Source organism: Amblyomma mixtum, chromosome 8 (assembly GCF_055824585.1).
Source record: "Amblyomma mixtum isolate Tamu chromosome 8, ASM5582458v1, whole genome shotgun sequence".
NCBI classification, from domain to species: domain Eukaryota; kingdom Metazoa; phylum Arthropoda; class Arachnida; order Ixodida; family Ixodidae; genus Amblyomma; species Amblyomma mixtum.
The window spans coordinates 16074061-16093587 of record NC_143019.1 but is presented as its reverse complement, the minus strand read 5'-3'; the positions used below and the strand labels follow the sequence as shown (position 1 = coordinate 16093587).

The 19527-nt window shown below is 44.7% G+C and overlaps 2 protein-coding genes across 2 annotated transcripts; both read right to left on the bottom strand.

Moving 5' to 3' along the window:
• Positions 1-543: 543 nt before the first annotated feature.
• LOC149331476 (uncharacterized) lies at positions 544-5637 on the bottom strand. The gene is made up of 2 exons (XM_089556652.1): positions 5587-5637; positions 544-4107 (listed from the first exon to the last, which is right to left on the bottom strand). The coding sequence occupies exon 2, from the start codon at positions 1900-1902 to the stop codon at positions 1357-1359; it is 546 nt and encodes a 181-aa protein (XP_089412778.1). The 5' UTR covers positions 1903-4107; positions 5587-5637; the 3' UTR covers positions 544-1356.
• Positions 5638-6420: 783 nt separating this feature from the next.
• Positions 6421-12927, bottom strand: LOC149331475 (uncharacterized). The gene is made up of 2 exons (XM_089556648.1): positions 9937-12927; positions 6421-8240 (listed from the first exon to the last, which is right to left on the bottom strand). Exons 1-2 carry the CDS (start codon positions 9938-9940, stop codon positions 7579-7581), a joined length of 666 nt encoding a protein of 221 aa, XP_089412774.1. The 5' UTR covers positions 9941-12927; the 3' UTR covers positions 6421-7578.
• Positions 12928-19527: the final 6600 nt, after the last annotated feature.

Sequence of the window (19527 nt, the reverse complement as noted above, 5' to 3'; positions counted from 1 at the left end):
TTCGCTTACACTACACATATACAGGCTGTTTCACCTAAGACTTTACATGATTTTAAAAAATAGGCTTTTTCAGTTAGAAGAGCGCTTTTTTAGCCTTAGCATTGGCAGTGGTGTAGTACATCAAAAAGCAGCTAAAATGTGATAACTAGCACCTGGTTAACTAATACTGAACAGTATTAGTTAAAAAATGACGGTTTAATCGTGGCTGGGCGAAATGCGAATCAGGTGCACTAGCTGTTTGGTTTGCACTTCGGTTTCGGTTCGACGCTTTGTTTTCAAGGTCAAGCAAGCTTCAAGGTCTTTCAAGGTCAAGCGAAGATCAGCGAAATTGTTTGGTGGGGGGCCTTAGTGCTAGAGCATTGAAACTAAGCTCCGCCTTAAGGGCACGAGGTGATGGCATTAATGAACTTGAGTAACACATCTCAATCTAGTTGGTTGTTTATCACAAACCGAAACCGCGCAGACTTCACAAAGGACACAGAAAGGGAAGCCGGTCTCTCGTCTTCCCTTCCTGCGTCCTTTGTGAACTTTGCGCTATTTTGCTTAGCATAAATGAGTTAATGTCCATATATGCGGAATCTATCATTTTCAGCTTCATATTCATAGACCGCTGGAATTCCTCATACCATTCCTGACACAAGGGTGCAGCGGTTAAGCGATGTGCCACTGCCTTGCAATGGCAGGCACTGCCGCCTGTGGGGCTCTTCCCGAACGACCTGTGTTACCAGAGACTGTGGCGACCAAGCAACCCTGGCCATCCGACAGACAGCAGCGACTGAGCAACCCACATCATCAGAGAGACACTGGCGAGATGGGTGAGCAGAGATCTTGGCGCAAGCGTGCTAACAGATTTTACACTGTACTGAGTAGCAAGACAAAATCCTAAAGCACAAGTACTTACTGAGAATTAAATTCGCAGAAGAAGCCCTTGGCAACAGCAGTATTAATAACTGTAAAGAGGTTCACCTGTCCATGACAGTGTTTACTCCTTACAGTGTTTATACCTGTCCATGACAATGTATAAAGTGAAAAATTGTTGGCCCTAAAAATTTCATCACATCTTGCACCCCTTCATCGGTAATATGGCCCCACAAAACAGACAACAAGAGTCAGGACGTTATCAAAATACAGCTCCCCCCCTGAAACCCCTTTGAAAGGGGAACCAAAGAATGAAAACGTAACACACAACTGGTAGATCCACGCTATGCAAAGCACGCTATGCCTGCAGGTGCTCCAGAGAAAGCTGGCCGAACAAACTAACCAGCTTCAGAGAGCAGCGCATGAACTTGGGCAACTATTCTGGTGACAGAATTCCAACCGCTGGTTGCATACGAATGCCCCAAAGCAAACGAGGCACTAGAGTGGTTTTGCACGCTTGTGATTTTTTGCGTGTCTGTACAGGCTCGACTTGGTTTTGAAGACCATGGGACACAACTGGCACTGGTACGGCCTCTCACCTGTGTGGGTACGAAGATGGTCTCTCAGAACAGCGTTTGTTATAAAGCTCTTGTCACAGTGAACACACCGGTATGGCCTTTCGCCTGTGTGAGTTCGAACGTGCACTGTCATAGGGGACTTCCGTATGAAGCACTTGCCACAGTGGGTGCACTGGTATGGCATCTCCCCCGTGTGAGTTCGAAGGTGGACAGACAAGAGGAACCTCTGCGAGAAGCTCTGGGCACACTGAGTACACTGGTAGGGCTTCTCGCCTGTGTGGGTGCGGATGTGGGTCTTCAGGCCATCGCTCGTTGAGAAGCGCTTGCGGCAGTGACAGCAGCGGTACGGCTTTTCGCCAGTATGCACGCGGAGGTGGGCAGTCATATTGCATTTCCATGTGAAACCCTTGCCGCAATGTTTGCACACATAGGGCTTCTCTCCGGTGTGGATGCAAAGGTGACGCATGATTTGGGTGCGATTGTCTGTGTCAAAGCCACACTCGGAGCACACAAACTGCCGTCCTCCTGCTTGTGGTTCTTGGCAAGTTGATGAGTCATGGCTGCTATGAGTGGTGTCTGAGCCTGCACAGTGCAAGAAAGCATGTTTCTTAACCTCTTACGACCTGAATTTTTTTCTCTGATGAAAAAAAAATTGATTCATACCTAGAAATCTTTGTGTTCTGGGAACATGCAAAAAAAAACTTTCAGATCATTTGCTGCCTTGGTGCACATTTTGTAGGTTTGCCGTGCAAAAGGCACCACAATTATCGGGTACAAAAAAGTATCTATACAGTGACCTTCACTTACAGGAGTGGTTCCTTTTACTTGGACGAGCTGTGTCTCACATCATGTGGCATTTGTGAAGCAGCTATTATTAATGCAAAGGTGATGCTTACAATTTGTACTAATCAACCCTGGCTGATGTCTGCATCATGACATCTCGAAGTGCTACCATTTCTCATTTATGGCTGGCCACTGTAGAATGCTGCGCAGTCCTTAGCACTGCAGCCCTGGACTAAGGGCACCACCTGTGTTGGACAACTTTTCTCTCTCTCAATAAATGAATAAATAATTTCACCACCATCCCTTCAGAGAAATCCTGTAACATGCCATCAACCCACCAAGTAAATCAACACAACCCATAAATGAGCTGTATGTGGCAACAATTGCTGGCTGAAGCACATCCGAGACTTTCCTTTCCTTCCCGTCGTACCTCTTGCGCTGTCCTATTGGCACAGCACTACCGCTTGTGCTGGTCAGTGTTCCGCCTAGGCTGTCGTACCATTTTGTGACTGTCACGCCTACTCCATCGGCAGAACCATCCTTCTCTTCTCAACTTCCCTTTTTTTTTCATGTCAGCACCACTGGCCAAATTGCAGCAAGGAATTCGCTCTCATGTGCTCTCGATGTGAATGTGAAATTCGCCTCATCAGCAGTATCCGCTCTGTGAGCACGATTGTAGTCCGAATTGCTGTCGCTACTACTCAGACAGCTGTTTTAGCTCTCGTCCTCACACAGCACACACTTATTATATAAATATCTTCAGGTCCATTCGAAACCGAAAGAAATTGCCTCTTAGCTAATATCATGCTATTTCTTGATGGTTAATGGTATTCCAGGGAGCAAAAAGACGGTACCTAAATGATTCCTTATAGCCTGATGATGAAAAAACACAACATACCGTTCCCAAAGTACAATCCCAAAGGACTGTAAGGAGGCCTAATCACAGGACAGCAGCCATCTGAGTCCCCATTGTGCGAGAGAGGGCAAATGGTGCGTGGGTAAAGCAAAGAGAAGCCGCAGGCTGCCGAGACAGACGCAACATGGAGCGATCTATGAAAAAGTCCACAACAAGTGAGTGCAGGCCACATCCAAGGACAGCACAACGCAAGAAGGAGGGCATGAGTTAACAGGTGTTGTTCTGTCCAAACCTTCATGGAAGCTGCTGGGAGCAAAAGTGGGCGGAGCTGGTTTATATCTATGGAAAAAGTGATACTGCTGCTTCCATGTTTATAGAAATCCACTTATGCAACGCAGAAACAGTTTATTTAGTTTACTGGGGTTTAACGTCGCAAAGCAACTTACGGTATGAGGGACGCCATAGTTAAGGTCTCTGGAAATCTCGACCACCTGGGGTTCTTTAACGTGCACTGACATCGCACAGTACACGGGCCTCTAGAATTTCACCTGCATCGAAATTCGACTGCAGCGGCCGGGATCGAACCTGCATCTTTCGGCTCAGCAGCCAAGGGTCATAACTACTGAGCCACCGTGGCGGCGGCAACGCAGAAACAGAGCTACCATCTTGGCAATGTGCACATTTACATGTCAGGAATACTTCAGAGAGTGCAGCTGCAAGGAAGCTAAACGTGAATGAATTGGCATCAAAGTAATTAGTTGTGTGAACATGATGTGTGAATATGTGGGGCTAGCTAATTTGCAAAAATATCGGAAGTTGGAAGGAGGTCATGAAAAGCTTTAAATTAAAAAAAAAAAAAGGAGAAGAAGAAAAAAAGTTTTGTTGCAACGGTGTGTAAAATAGCAGCGCACATGATAAAAAAAGGCTCAGACAATTTGCAAGAAGATTGTGAAAATGCCTTGCCCATGACTAATCCGTAGACTGCAGCAGTGGAGGCACACTCATCCAAAGTGCGAGATGACAGCTTTCAACCTGAAAAACAACAAATGAAGAGAGAAATTGCATCATCTCCGACCTGAATTTTCTTCATCCCTTCTATGAATGCATTCTTTTTTTCACTTTTTCTGCACAAACACTGATTCAAACGTGATAGGGTGAGGTTTTCTCAGTGCAACAACTGAATGGAAACGGCAATCGAAAAAGGAGCGCACAAAACGAGCGCAGACTACTACTGTCCTAGCGTGCTCGCGTTGTCCATTCTTTTATCCTAGGCCGTAGCACCGTTGTTTCCATTGCTGCAAATGAGCCAACTAGCCCAGGTTGAACAGAACATGCTGTTGGGCGAGTTGGTTCGATATGAGTGCATCATGAGCGCCTCACATTCGACATGAGCGCCTTACGTGTGTCGTCCAAAAATTTTTTCGTCCCTGTCCTGGCGCCGGTTACTACACTTTAGCCCAGATTGCCTCAGCCAGAATGAAAATGCAAGTCCAGTGTTTGCTAAGTAAATCTGCTAGATATGATTGATTTGTACGCTAAAAAAAAAAACGGAGCTCATTCAAGTACTTCCTAAAATAGTTTAGATACCTGTTCAGTGTAGACAAGCTTCCAGGCATTGCATAACTTGAAAACACTTATCCATCTTACCTTTCTCTTATCACATGCAAAACTGCACAGAGTATCAAGAAGAAAAAATCTCTCTCTCCAATGCACAGCATACAGTATACACAAAATGTTTGGTCTGTTTGTCTCTCTGGCGCTTGCTATCGAGAAATATTTAAACTTTGATCAGAGTTATAAAAATAAATTCATGGCGGAAGAGAGTCAAAAAGAACCAGAAGAGGAGGCTTATAGCACTAGGTTGGTATTGAGATGCAAACGAATAGCCTTGACACTGCATTCTTCCCACAGAAGCTCCCATCTAAACTAAATTGTCTGTTTAATGTTGGATTCTGAAAATCACATCCTCTGCAAACCTGCGCCCCGGCGTCAACCAGATTGATTCAGTAGCATGAAAGTAGTGAGCATAAGTAAGATACATCAGAGAGAAAAAAATAAACGGCAACTTGATGAAAAAATGCATACAGGGTGTATATATCATTGGGTAGGTAGAGCGCAATATTTTATGAAAATGCAAGTAGCACCGATCCCAGCAAGACAAAAAATCTCGTGCACGGAGGGCATCACAAACACTGGTTCATTCCAAGGAACACTGCCTTGTAACAGGTGAAGTAAGCAATGCAAAACATCGCGAACAAAACGACACCACTGTTCTTGGAGGAACGGTTCCACAACGCCCAGTTTTCCCCAGTAATCCCAGCAATCCCAGTAATCGCACTTTAGCGATTACAGAAAAAGAACAGTGTCACCGAGCGCACGAAGGAATAGATCGTTATTTTTTTTTAGCACCAAAAAAAGCAGTATTCAACAACATGCGCTGTTACAACTCTTATGGTGAAGACTACGAATGCCCATTATGCCCGTAGATTTGCTAAATATAACTGATACTACCTAGAGGGAACGCCGACGCCAAACAACATGCCAAACAACCACACGCTTTTTGTTTTTTTTTCTCCTTACTTGGCTTGGCTCGTGTTAGCTTTGAAACGTATTCGTGGTTGCAATTTTTGCAAGAACACTTGGCAATGTAAATTTAAAAAAAAATAATTAAAAGCTTGGTAAATTAACAACCAAGATGGCGCCAGACATAACATTTAAGTTCTGCAAATCCTCTTGACTGGTAAAGGAGGTCTCCAGTTACGGAGGAAGGAACGAACTCATGGTTGAATTCGACCATGCATCAGCTGTAGACCATTTTTATTTTTGTATAGTAGGATACAACTTAAAAAAACAGCAGTCGCTAACACTGGGCCGCGGTCCGCGGCGTCCTGTATTACTCCGCTGGCCAATCGCAACAATAAACGAAATCACCTTTTTAATGTTTGGCTATACCAAACAAACCTCGTACCAAAATTCTAGAGCTGATAATTTTTTTCTTGTGATAAGCTCCTTGTTTAGGTAACACGAAACGTTTAAGCAGCAGACTACTTTTTTGTCGTGGAGGAATTCTGTGCGCGGAGGCTGAATGTGGGCGGAGCTTCACTGCAGACTTAAGTTGTATCCGACTTTAGCGTGAGCTACATTGGCCACAGTCGGCGCGGAGCCACGTGACGTCACTGCTCACGCATAGCAGAGCTAAGCCACTGCCAACTTTTTTGCACAGACATATGCAGTAATATTTAAGGTGCAATTAGTAAAGACAGAGTGAACTCTTTGGATCAAGAAAGTTCTCAGGACATGACAAATACAGATGTGACACTGCCTATGTACAGGAAAAACGAGTGCTTGTGAAGAAATGTTTATTAAATAGAAATAAACAGAATATATCAAGGCAAATGAAAATGATTACAATGAAACGCTCTTGGACGCAGCCAACAAGCAACCAAACACATCTCATCAGTCTTTCCGACAGTCAACAGTCCTCACGGCTGTGCGACAGTTGGAGCTTTTATCGCGATGATCCAAATGAGCAACTGCACCAGAAGCTCTCAAAATGTTCAGGAAGCGAAATCCGTGCTTTATCCAAAAATACTGGATGGACAGCCATGTAGAGATAAATTATCTAAATAAATATTTTTCTGAATGCACAGTTTTACTCCGAGACTTCCAACAAGTGCATTCTTTGGACACGATTGAAACGACTAGTGAATTATCAACTGCATGCAGAAAAAAATGCTGCACTTGTTGCTTGAGGCCCATTATCTAAACAAAAAGATGGACAAAAGCCGGGACATGCGCTGCCTCTCTTCTGTCCGCTGCCTTTTGCTTTTTGTGCAAATACAACACAAACACTATTTCACCAAACGCTTGAACTGTTCTTGATGCCCCGTGAAAAATGGCTAATTCAGCTTGTGACGATGAATTGCAATGCGCCACGAGTGACTTTGGCATCAGAGCTCAACTAAGGTGCTAGATTGAAGGTCCAAAGCTCAAACTGATAGAAATACGGAAGAGAGATTACTGGCTAGACTTCAGTCTCTTGACAAAAACTGGTACAGAGTCTTAGAGCACAATACTAAAGCGCATGCACTTCTTGAGAATCAAATGTGAAGAAAAAGCCCTTGAACACATTAGTATCAGTAATTGTGAAGAAATTCATCCGACTATGGCCACTGCACCTCCTTCATAATTTTTTTGTTTTTAAAGCGATGTTTATTGCCTCAGGGCATAAAAGGGTATGTAATGATGTTTGACGAGGATGCTTAGTATAAAGTGAAAGGTTGTTCAAACCAAATTTTTATTACATCTCACACCCTTTCACTAGCAATATGGCCCCACAACACAAGCAGGTTCGTGCAATGTACAATGGCTGCTTGCAAGTGCTCCACTGAATGCTGGCTGTACAAGCTACAAGCTTTGGGGAACAGTGGGTGCCTTTGAACAGTTCTGTCCATAGTATAGTAATGACATGTTGCAAGCAAATGCCCCGAAGAAGAAGTGGTACTAGGGTGGTTTTGCACGCTTATGATTTTTCACATGAGTGTTTAAGCTTGACTTGTTTGAGAAAACCATGGGACACAGTTGGCACTGGTATGGCTTCTCGCCTGTGTGGGTGCGAAGATGGCCATTCAGGATGGTCTTCGTTTTAAAGTTCTTGTTGCATTGTACGCACTGGTACGGCCTCTCGCCTGTGTGGGTACGCACATGTTCTGTCAGGAAGGACTTCCTAACAAAGCTCTTGCTGCAATGAGTGCATTGGTATGGCTTTTCACCCGTGTGGATGCGAAGGTGGACTGTCAGGAGGCACTTCTGTGAGAAACACTGGGCACAATGAGTGCACTGGTAAGGCTTCTCGCCAGTGTGGGTGCGCATGTGCTTTTTCAGGCTGTCGCCCCTTGAGAAGCGCTTGCTACAACGACTGCACCGGTACGGCCTTTCCCCAGTATGGATGCGGAGGTGGTCAGTCAGTATGCCCTTTTTCAGGAACCCCTTGCCGCAATGGCAACACACAAAGGGCTTCTCTCCTGTGTGGATGCAGAGGTGGTGCATGATTTCATTGCGATTATCTGTGTCATAGCTGCACTCAGAACACACAAACTGCCGCTCTCCTGGTTGTGATTCATGTCGAGGTGATGAGTCATGGTTGTCATGGGTGGTGTCTGAGCCTGCGCAAGGAAAGAAAGCTTGTTGCTTAAAACCTCTAAAAAACCTCTTAAAACCTCTAAATTCTCTAAAAACAATACATAGGCGAAAGCAGAATCACATCTCAAGAAGGGCTAATGAATGGTGAAGCAGCTCGTTAAGCTTAGCAATCATTTTAGAGGCATATATGGGGTCAAATTCAATTCTTAAAATAAAGCTTTTCTCTGGAGTAGTCCTGCAGATGCCACGATTGATTTTGACACAAAAAAGTTTTGACACAACTGGCAGAAAAAAGAAGGCAGTGTTCACACAATCAGGAGGCGGAGTCAAAATTAAGGTGTCTCCTAGACGGTATGGGCGAAATGACAGGTATCCTGAAGGGCCTGGCCACAAGTATCACCAACCATCACTATCATAAATTGTGTCCCAATACAAGCTGATGAAAAACACAATAAAAAAATGTGATATAAATGAAAGCCATACAAAACAGTTCACAGTCTTGTACACAGCTCGAAAGCAGAAAACAGCACGAGAAAGCATATAGCTAACGTCGAGAAACTTAGAAAGGGGAAGCAAGAGAAGAATTGTGCTTCCCATAGCTCCTGATGTCATCTGGAACAGACCTTGTTTAAACCATCTAACCAACCTTGCTTCTCACTCTTTCTTTTGTACACCATGAACAATTACAAGGAACATCATGTACGAGAAGAAACAACAGGACCATTGAAAGCAAATATCATGCATGAAACAGGTTTCCAAATGTACACAAAATCTCTGCTCTGTGCTGAAATTTCTATACACCACATAAAATGAATTTTTATTGGCACCATCCTCCATTTCGAACACACACTCCCAGTTATTAGCTAGTTTAATTTTTCCACCAAAGATACCAACACTGTGCATTTCATATCCAGTATATGCTGCATATATCTGCTCAAATAAATGTATCATTACAAGTATATGCAACTATAAATGTGCAAACTCTGAGCAGTTTAACTGCTGAATTCATGGGAGACAGAATATTCCAAAACTGCATCCATTGTCAAAACAGGATTAGTGCTTTACCACAAAGGATGGTACCATGTTGCTATGTCTGGTGTTGGTGTTTTCACTTTAGCACCTATAAAAGTGCTCGTCACGACTGCCCTTGACACTCTTCAAATCCTTGTAGTAAAATACTGGGTACAGCAAAATTTTTCCAAACAGCAGTACACGTCATCAGGCTTTCACATCATGTCAAGAAAACGGACAGCGGTCACAAACACACTGTTGAAAAAGTGTCCTTACGAGCTCAAAATGGACACAACAATCACAGCCTAAGTCAAATGCTGGGGCACCAGATGATGCACAGATTCAATTCGGCAAAATTCTGTGCATTCAACACTGTTTGTTCCCTTATTAGTACCTATTAACCTGACCACTCTGGTTACAGAAGGTGCATTTTTTAGCATACAGAGTCATGCCGGCAGCATGTGCAGATACACATCAGGAATACTTCGGTGCTATTAGTGTGTCGCAGGGAAGCTAACATGAATTGGCAGCGAATAATTGGGTTTGTCAACACAGTGTGATTGTGTGGGACAAATATGCACAATTTAGGAAAGCTGGGAGGAGCTCACATAAAAGTTAAAGTGAAAAAAAAAAAAGAAGCTGGCGCACTTTTCTTGCATTAGTGTGTAAAAGAGCAGAGCACACGACAGACAATGAAGAATGGCTTGCCCATGACTAATCCACAGATTGGTGCAGAGGAGGCTTGCTCATTGGAAATGTGAAGTGGCAGCTTCCAACCTGAAAAATATCAATTGAAAAGAGGAAACGCATCATCTCTGACTATTAATTTTATTCATCCCTTCTCATGCATTCTTATTTATTACTTTTTCCACACAAACGCTGATCAGATTGTGCGAGTTAGGTGAAGGCAGAATGGAATGGTGACAGAAGAGGTCAGTGTTGGCTGAATTAGTCGGTAGATGTGATAAATTTTAATGTCAAGACCAAACGGCCCCTTCCAGTGCTTCCTGAAGAACTGACGTGCCCAAGCAGTGCTGACCAGCTTCAGGAAATGTGTTCATAATCACATGAAAACTGCCCATCTTTGAAAAGTACTTTCCTTGTTACCACATGTCAGAGGCACACAACAAAGGGTGAATTCAGTGCTCTCCTCAGATACACAGCTACACAGACTACCCAAAACACACACAAAAACCTTAATCTGTTACCCACAAACACAGAGCATACAGTAGTTGCTAAACATTTGGTTTGTTTCCCTCACTGGTGCTTGCAATTGAGAAGAAAAGTTTGAACTTAAAGCACAGGTAACAAACATGACCATTATATCAGGACAGAAAAGTGTTGAAGAAGAGCAAAAACAAACACTCATCGCTAAAGCTTCATACTGAGATTATGAAACAACTTGGTAACTTTCACAGTGCATTTTTCGCATCAATACTGCCACTGAAACAAATTTTGAAATTTATGTTCTCTTATGGAAAACATCCATGCCCAAAAAACTGCGTCCTTGCACTGCAGTTTACTTGGAAAATCAGACAGTGATGGTGACACTTGAATGATAGTTTCTGGCCTTTTCTAGGTTACAAAAGCTCCTCCTTCAGTGAAAGTAGCATCTCTGTCGTTAAAATGCAGTGGTTCATCACAGTACATACGAAGGAAGCCAAGAGCCACCGAAACTACCCTCATTTCCCTTACCATGTCTGTTCATTAGCCTATCCAAGGGTATCACAAATATTCATCCCAAGGAACATTGTCCTTTAACATACGTTGTGAGCAATGCAAACATCAAGAACAAAACACGGGATATCATGCCTTATGCTGTGGTTGATAAGCTTGAATGCACTGCTCTCAGTGAACTCATGCACAGGACCACGGAGGAACACAAAGGGATGAGAGCTGAAGTGCACCCCACTGCGCTCACATACGCTAGATGTTGAAGTCTCCAGATATGCACCTTTACAGACCAATACTGCGCAGGTGCGACTGCACAACTTTGAACTGCTGCTGATTAGCTGTGACTGAAGTTCAAATACTTCTCAAAAACAGTCACCAAGCATTCCACAAACCAGTGTTGAGTGCCAAGATTTCTTTGCTATGCAGAATCATAAGGCAGAATGGAAGAGCGGCAAGGGTTTTTTAGTAGGCTCGATTTTTGAACAATAGCACAGTAGCACTGAACATGGCCTTTCATAACAATGCATGGATGCTGGAACATGAAAGGCAGCATCCATTTTTGTATTTGTTGGCCCTGACAGCTGTCCCATGTGTATTCGAGACATTTTCACCACTACAATTGCCACTGCCTATCCTTATCGCATTCTGATTGCTTTGACATGCACTGCCATAAGTGTGCCCAAGTCAGTAGTGCCATATTAATGGTAGCGGTAGGCTTTTCTGTAGATGGCATGGATAATTTCTTCAGAAATACCCAGGAGGGAAATCAATGCCCATACTCCCTCAGTGTCTGCGGATGCAAACCCGCATGAATTGGAGGCTCATTATATTGTCCTGGACACACGGTATTCTCAGAGAAGTAGTCAGGAGCTCGTGCTAGTGTGCTTTGCCGCAGACGGGCCGTGTGACATTAATGTGAACAAGATTCAGCGGTGCAAGTGGCCACAAAAGTTAGTTAGTTATATGGGGTTTTATGGCGCATAAGCAGCTATGGCTATCATGCGCCAAACACAAGGTTAGATAAGTGGCCACAAAACTCGACATACATACACAAAGCACCGTCAGCTCTTTCAATGCACCCTGTGCAGTATTAGTGGGGATTTGAGACCACTCAACTGACAATAGACATTTGGAATAAGGGGCCCGTATAGACTGGGGGTACAGCGAGGCGCCAGTGCGCATGCGCTGAACAATGACGCCCTTCCTCCGCATGCGCACTGGTGCCCCAGTACGCCCCTATGCGCCTAATTGATAGGGATTGCCTTCGCGTCTCAACGTCGTCGTACTAGCGCACAGCAAGGCAGTGTGGATTCTGCCGGGAGACAGGATCGCCCAATTCGTAGCGGCCGCTTTGGGCGACGCGAGACCGAGCTCGTGCGTGCATGTGTTTGTGAAACGGCATATATACAAGACCCCTGCTTCTTCAAGTACTCATCAGCAAACTTCAGTAGCAGGGACTCCCGAGGGCCCCGATCGTTCACGGCCAGCGCCTTCGGCTGTGCTGTTAAAGGGGGCCGAAAATGACAAGGAATTACTCTTATGTCACACTATGCGCCTGGAGAGTGCTTTACTGCTGCTAAACAATGTGGAGGAGAAATCTGAGACCATGAGAGGAAGAAAAAAAAAATAGCTCTCAACTAAGCAGCCAATGAGAGATCTGCCGGCTGTCGGTAGAAACGACACTGCTGCGCAAGAAAGGCGAGCAGTACAGTTAACACAACGCTTCTAGCTCGTTGAGACCAAGGAGGTTATATAAAAATTGTATATAACCTCCTTGGTTGAGACAGCCTGAAACGCCCGTCACCGTCTGTCACTGAGCGCTTTTAGACGTCGCGCGCACAACGGAACAGACTTTTTTTCTAACGTGAAGACAACAGGCGTTGAAGCGTCCGTTTGCAAGCTTCAGCGTGAACGCAACAAACGCAATTGTTCTAACTCTTAGCTCACGCAGCAGTACAACTGGTACAACTCGGTCGAAGCGAAGAGTCCCAGCTGCTAGTTTACAGTTGAGTCCGGGCGGTCCAGGGATTTACGGCTTTTGGCTGCCTTTGGCTACTGCCGCCTGTGGCGCTTGTGGAGAGATGTGGACGGATGAAGCGGATGAAGCAGTAAGGAACTCTATGGATGAAACCATGAAGGAAGAAAAAAAAGGAAAAGGAAATTTTCCTTCCTCCAAGGATGAAACGGACAGATATCATGGTGCTCCTTCCATAGAGACAGTGGTAATGAAGAAGGCACGGTTATTTTCTTTGGTTATCAAAATTTTGTACGAATGGCAGCGTTTCTTGTATATATATATTTTTTAAATGCCAGTTAATGGCTTACAATGAGTGAGGTGCGTATCTAAGAAACGCAGAAAATCATGGGAAAACTGTCTTCTCGGTACTTGGCCATGCTTTTGCTACTTTCGGTTCCAACATTCTTGCACTGCTTGCTTATCTCATAGCATGTCACCGCAGTACACGCTTCATTTATTCGCTAATTTATTTTTACAACGTTGTCATCGCTGACAGCTAACTGACCGCGATGTTGGTGAACTTCAAGGCCTGAACTTTCTGCTGAGTTCATGCCCAGCTTGAGCGCGGTAGTTCCATTTTTGTCGTCGCGCGACAAATATGCGAAGCTCTGCGCTAGATAGAAATTCCGGTGCTCCGGCAGTGCGGGCGGCTGAGCTCATTATGTCACGCGTGATCCGTCTTTGTGCGCGCTTGCTGTGTCCTGCGTCGGCCTTTCGGTCAAAGTGGTTTCAAACTCGTTCACCATTTTGCCAGTAACATGGACATGACGTATGAAGTCCACGTGGAAAACGCAGAAGATTGGAAAGTTTGGTCCGAGAACGACGGCTGCATTCGTGGTTTATTTTTCTGAAGGGCAAAGAGGTCGGTCTGAGGAATCATATGTGGCCTGCTTGATTGGGAAAGGGAAGACTAGGAGCGCGCCTAATCACAAGCCGTAATGAAACTGCAATATTTAAATGGGCTATAGAACACCGTGAGCTAGAGTAAACGCCTTCAAGGACTTATGAAGTGCAGGTATCGCGCGCTAGCAATGAGAGCGGCGCGACTGGGAAATCTAAATTATATTGGATTAGACGCTACCCTGGCTGATTTTCCGTCGAGGTGCAACTTTACAGAATCGCTGAGATCAAACTTTACCAAAAAAAAATGCAGCTCAAATTGTGGCCGATGGAACTTCAAGGCGCGCGCACCGGCCTGCCAAGCGCAGTAAAGAAACGAAACTGCTCAAACATCCAATCCTCCAAGCGTAGTATTGTTTCTCGTTTTGCGCGCAAGATTTAAATTTTCTTTTTAAAGGTGTTTTCGCAGTTAAAGCATTGCTGCATCGTCGACCACTAAGGTATATCTGATAATTTCAACTTTGTTTCTTTTCGGGCGTTAGCCAGGCCGTTGTGAAGGGGCTATAGGGGCAAACCGCATTGCGGCCCGCATCAACGATGGCGATCTGCGTGTTTGAGGAATTGTGGCGACTTGATTGCTGTGGTTTGTGTCACTTAAGTCTGTGCACACTTCACGTTTGACGCGCTGGATTTTGTAGTGTGTCTAAAATAAGGCAAAAATTCGAAGAAGGAAATGTGTTTCAGGCTTGACTGCAGGCTGTTCGGCGCATGTCAACCAGCTGAGTACGAGCTCTGCGTCGGCGCTCAGTGAAGGTGTTTTCGCATTCGCAGCGCTGTGCAACCGTCCAGCTACAATTGCAGGGCAATTTTTGTGAGCAGCTTGAAGAGAGCTGCTTAGGGCTTCGGTGCCGTTTCATAATGGTCCATAGTTTCTTGGTAGTATTTGTACGCGTGCACCCTATGTGATATGTAATCGCTGCAGGACGTAAAGTTCCTACTGCACTGACGCTTAACTAAAGAGCACTGAATGGGGATATGTTGAGTCCCATTACTTTACCGCGTTCTCCTTTGCGGTACATAAATCAATGACCGCATATTTTTATTGCTTTTGATTTTTATTTTTTTTTTCATTTCCACGCTTTCTCAAACACCTCTCCAGCGCACAGTAGCATGTAAACGCTGTTTCAATGTCTCTAAATTCTCCGCCCTTCATTAAAGAGAGAGAGAGAAATAACATTTATTGACACCCGTCAAAAGGTTGACCCGGATCCGAGTCGCAGCTCGGTCCCAGCCATGTCCTCCCCCTTAACCGTCGACCGGAATCTCCTGGATCTCGGCAGCGGCCAGGGCGAGACGGATGGCAGTGCGTTGTTCTTTTTCGTCCTCTTTCAGAAGCAGTGCCTCCCAGGACTCAGCAGTTCTGTAAGGCTCTCCAAAGCTAGGACATGTCCATATCATATGGACCATGTCCGCTATGCCCTCGCAACGCTTGCACCTGGGGATGCAAGCGCCACTTGCACCTGGGGATGGTTCGGGAAAACTCCAGTTTGAAGCTTGCGCTACACGACCTCTTCGCTTTTAGTGAGTTGTCTATTCAGTTTTGGAAATGTCGCTCTGCCTAATTTGTAAGATTTAGAATTTCTTGGTATGTATTAAGAATCTCATCGAACCGTAGGGGCTCTTCATCTCGCGAGGGGGATGGGGTTGCGTATGAGACGCCCCTGGGATCCCAGAAGGTAGCTAATCCTCGGGCCAGTGTGTGCGCTTTCTCGTTCCCCCTCAACCCCTGGTGCGCCGGTGTCCAAATGAGCGCGACCTGTTCTGCCGGGGGTGGGGCACCGGCCAGCACTCGTGCTGCTACAGCTGAAATGCAGCCCGCGTCAAAGTTTCTGATTGCTGACTTTGAGTCACTGACAATAATTTTGACCTGTTTTTGAGTTAGAGCCAGCGCAATGGCCAGCTCTTCCGCCTCCGTTGCGGTCGAGTTTCGGGTGCTGCAGCACGCTACCGGGCCCTCGTTTTCCCTGGTTGTTACCGAAACGCGCCCCGTACCGTCCGCGCATTCTGCGGCATCTGTATACAAGACGTCCTGTCTGCCATCAAATCGGGCTTGCAATATCCCTCCTCCGGCTCTCATGGTAGATGGGATGCATGTTTTTTGGGAGTGGAGGTATCTTTAATTTGTCTCTAACCTGTGTAGGAACCTTTTCAGTACGTCTGGAGCATGCTCGTGGCTGCTTCTCCCCCGCCACTTACTACAAAAACACTATTAGCCTGCCATGTTCCAAGGGATCGCTGCTGTTACTATGAAGTTAAAGTGGTTATAATAATGTAATAATATGCACAAGAACATATATACAGTGGTAACGCAGCACCTCTGAAGCACATTAAGTGACAGTGCCATATGCGTTCAAGGGCCATGAATAAGTAATGTGGTCAGTGCATGAGCTGCAGAGGGGCTTAAAAACTGTGAAAACAGTGACACCTATTTGCAAACATTAACTTGAAGGTATCGATTTATCGCAGAACATGGCCAGTGGCCACAGTAAGGACAGTGCACAGCCAGTATGATATGGCATGCATTCGTTTTTATAGGAAGACATGAGAAGCGCCAATTCCGGTGAGGAAAAAACAGCTTATTGACAACTTCTTGTACACGCAAATAAATTTTTTGTAGGATGCGTTACGTGGTCCGAGATGATATGTAAGCACCTTGGGGGCATCTGAATTGTTCTGGGTTGCAGTGGTCACAGTGCGCTGTGAAAGGCCGACCTATGGTTATTTTAGGATGCATTGTGACTTCACTGTAGATTTTCGAGGCAGTCAGAATGCACTTTTGCTGGTGTTGACTGCAAGTCTCCTTTGCGGTACATGTTAATCAATGACTGCATATCTTTATTCATTTTAATTTTTTGTTTTCCCTATTTTTACACTTTTCAAAACCCCTCCCTCCCCAATGCAGAGTAGCATGTCAAAAAGCAGCATGCGAAAAAGAGTAGCATGTGTTGACAGCAGAATCAAGCATGCGTCTCCGCAAGCTTCAGCTCTTCGGTACTGTTGAGGTTGAGGGCGGGGTGACAGTGGCAGTGCCATTTCGTGATGCGAGGAGGAAGAGGAAAACTAATTTGCCTTATATAGAAGGTGCTATGGTGCTCAGAGGGTGGGTAGGGGTGGAAGGTACCCCAGTTACATTTTTCTGCTGGAGCACGTGCCGATTAGGAACGCTGGAAAAACCACTGCTGCGTGCCTGATCTAGGGTCCATGGTCTTATTATTATATTGTCACAGAAGCAGGTAGGCAGGTTTATATTTGCCACAACGTCCAAGCGCCAGCGGAAACGGCCCGGCCGGCTAACCGACTAGCGAGCGAGCTCTCGGGCGAAGAAGAGCGCGCACCAGCCTCCTGAGCGCGACTACTAGGTGGCGCCAGTAATGCGTTGCGGCAATATTTGTTATTTTCTCTATTGTGAGTGTAATGCATTGACGTTATGCATTTTGCTTCTTAGTTTGGTTGTGCTTTATGTCCTTTTGCTGTTCATCTGTTACATGGTATAAGCATACTTGGGTTAACTATACTTTCAACCTTGTCTGTTTGAAACTAAATCTTGAAACCCTGTGGGCTCACGTAGAGGAGGATCTAGTGGTAGTTTTGTGATTTAGTCTTAGGCGTTGAGCTTTCTTTTAACAGTGAAAACACACAGGGCATCTCCTCCAGCCCATATACTGCGCAATATCGGTGCGCGTTAAAGAACCCCAGATTTTTTAAATTTCCCGAGCCCTTCGCTATGGTGTCCCTCATAGCCTGAGCCGCTTTGGGATGTTAAACCCCATAAACCATTAACTAGTCTAGGCTCGAAATCCCAACAGCACGATCAAATTACAGTTGTTGAACACAGGAACTACACAAGCGCTACTTCTGATGACGTTGGGTCATTTCCTTCTTGCTTTTGTTGTTTTGTTCTCTTCGATTCCACAGATAATGGAGCCAATGTCGGCGAGCTAAAATGTGCAAGCTGCCCAAGGAAGAATTATTCAGAGCAGCTGCTGCGAGCCTTCATTTCCGAAATGGCCGGATGTTCATGGCCTGTAAAATTTTTTATCCAGTGATGCAAACGCCTGTTGTCTGCACACATTGTAGGTCATGTTGAGGCCACTCCTGTTGTATTGTGAGCAGCTGATATTTATCAACTGTTGTCACAGTTAGGTTTTGGGTGTCGGTGCGTTTTACAGTATCGATATTGATAGACTATGGTTTTTGTAGCGCTTTTTAACTTGCACAGTGAAGTGTGACATATCGGGCTATTCAAAGTGCGTAAGTGGTTTCTGCTTCCTAATTGATTTACATTATCGTTATATCACTCCCTCTTTTCATTTATTGCATGTGACAGGCTGAGTTCATGCCTATCGCTAGCACAAGCTTTTGCTGTCACCTGGGCCATGTCAGTCGTCTTCCTATCAACACTGCTGCAGTTGCAATGCGAATGACTGCTCTACAGACTCTTGATGTGCAAAAAAGCAATTCCTTTTCCAGCATCTTTACCTTTTGTGTGAATTCATATAGTGCCTCGTTGCTTTGCTGTGGGAACTTACTCGGGTGGAGCTTGAGTAAGGCCACCAGTTTTTTTTTTTTTAACTTTTACGACCATAGACTTCTTTAAATGTGTTTTGCTTCTCAAGAGTTTGTGACATCTGGTTGCTGTTCATGTGCGAAGTAAAGTATATTATAAATTTTTTTTTGTATATATTTGTTTTGCTTTGCAGGCTTCTGGGACAGTATCGTCAAGGCATGGAGTGCAAGCTGCCACACGAAGAATCTTCTAGACGAGTTACTACTGTCCCTCGACCCAGTGACTTGATGTCAATAGTTTGTGGAATAGTGCATCAAGTATATGGTTTATGTTTGTACCCAAAATGGGGCTGCTTCAGACTTTGCCTGATTATGCCAACAGCTCAGTCAGATGGCAGAAATGTAAATAATGCATGGTGTGAAATTTCTGTACGTGGGTGACATTTTGTGTGAAGGTAGAAAAAAAACTAGATGCTAAAGAAACTTTGTTATTGTTTGGGCAAGGCTGTGATATAACAGGTACCACCTTTGTGCTCTTCTATGATCTTGCTTTGGGTGATATATTGACTATTTTGACAAAATTGGCACCATGCTGCGGCAATGCTGTAAACTATTCTAAGAAGGATTGGCACCACATTGTTTGCTACGTTGCCTAAGTTGTTCGTCAGCACATTTGTTACCAAAGTTATGCAGCAAAAAAATATTTTGTAAAAGAGGTGTTACGTAGATGTTTCCACAGTCATGAATTAGAAGAGCCGCTAAGCGTCATCGTGCGAGTTCTTTATGGTGCCTGCAGTACACAGCAGAAATGGGGGTAGCAACTTTCCTCACTAATGGAGTGATTGTAGGACCATGACAGTGCATTTGAGATCAGGGACAGTTGCTGAGATTATGCTTTCCTTGGACTAGAAGTGCTTCTGTAAATGCTAGGTGCTAAAAACAAAGGAAAGAGCATTACTTTTTGTCGAAGGGTGCACTATAGAATTGTGAACTAAAATTATGACAAACACTTCTGAAAGAAAAAAACGCGCTGCACTTGACAACAAATGAGTAATATTTTACCTATAGGTGTGCTCACATGTTGACATACAACAATAACAGCAAGAGTTTTCACGGCACGGCATTTTATGTGATTTGCAGTGCCAAATTAAAATTATAAATCATTTCTACGTTATGGCTGTCCTGAGTTGTTACAATATGTG

What these genes read in the sequence shown, in the direction of transcription:
- LOC149331476 (XM_089556652.1), bottom strand. Translation starts at nt 1,902, where the DNA reads ATGCGTCACCTTTGCATCCACACCGGAGAGAAGCCCTATGTGTGCAAA.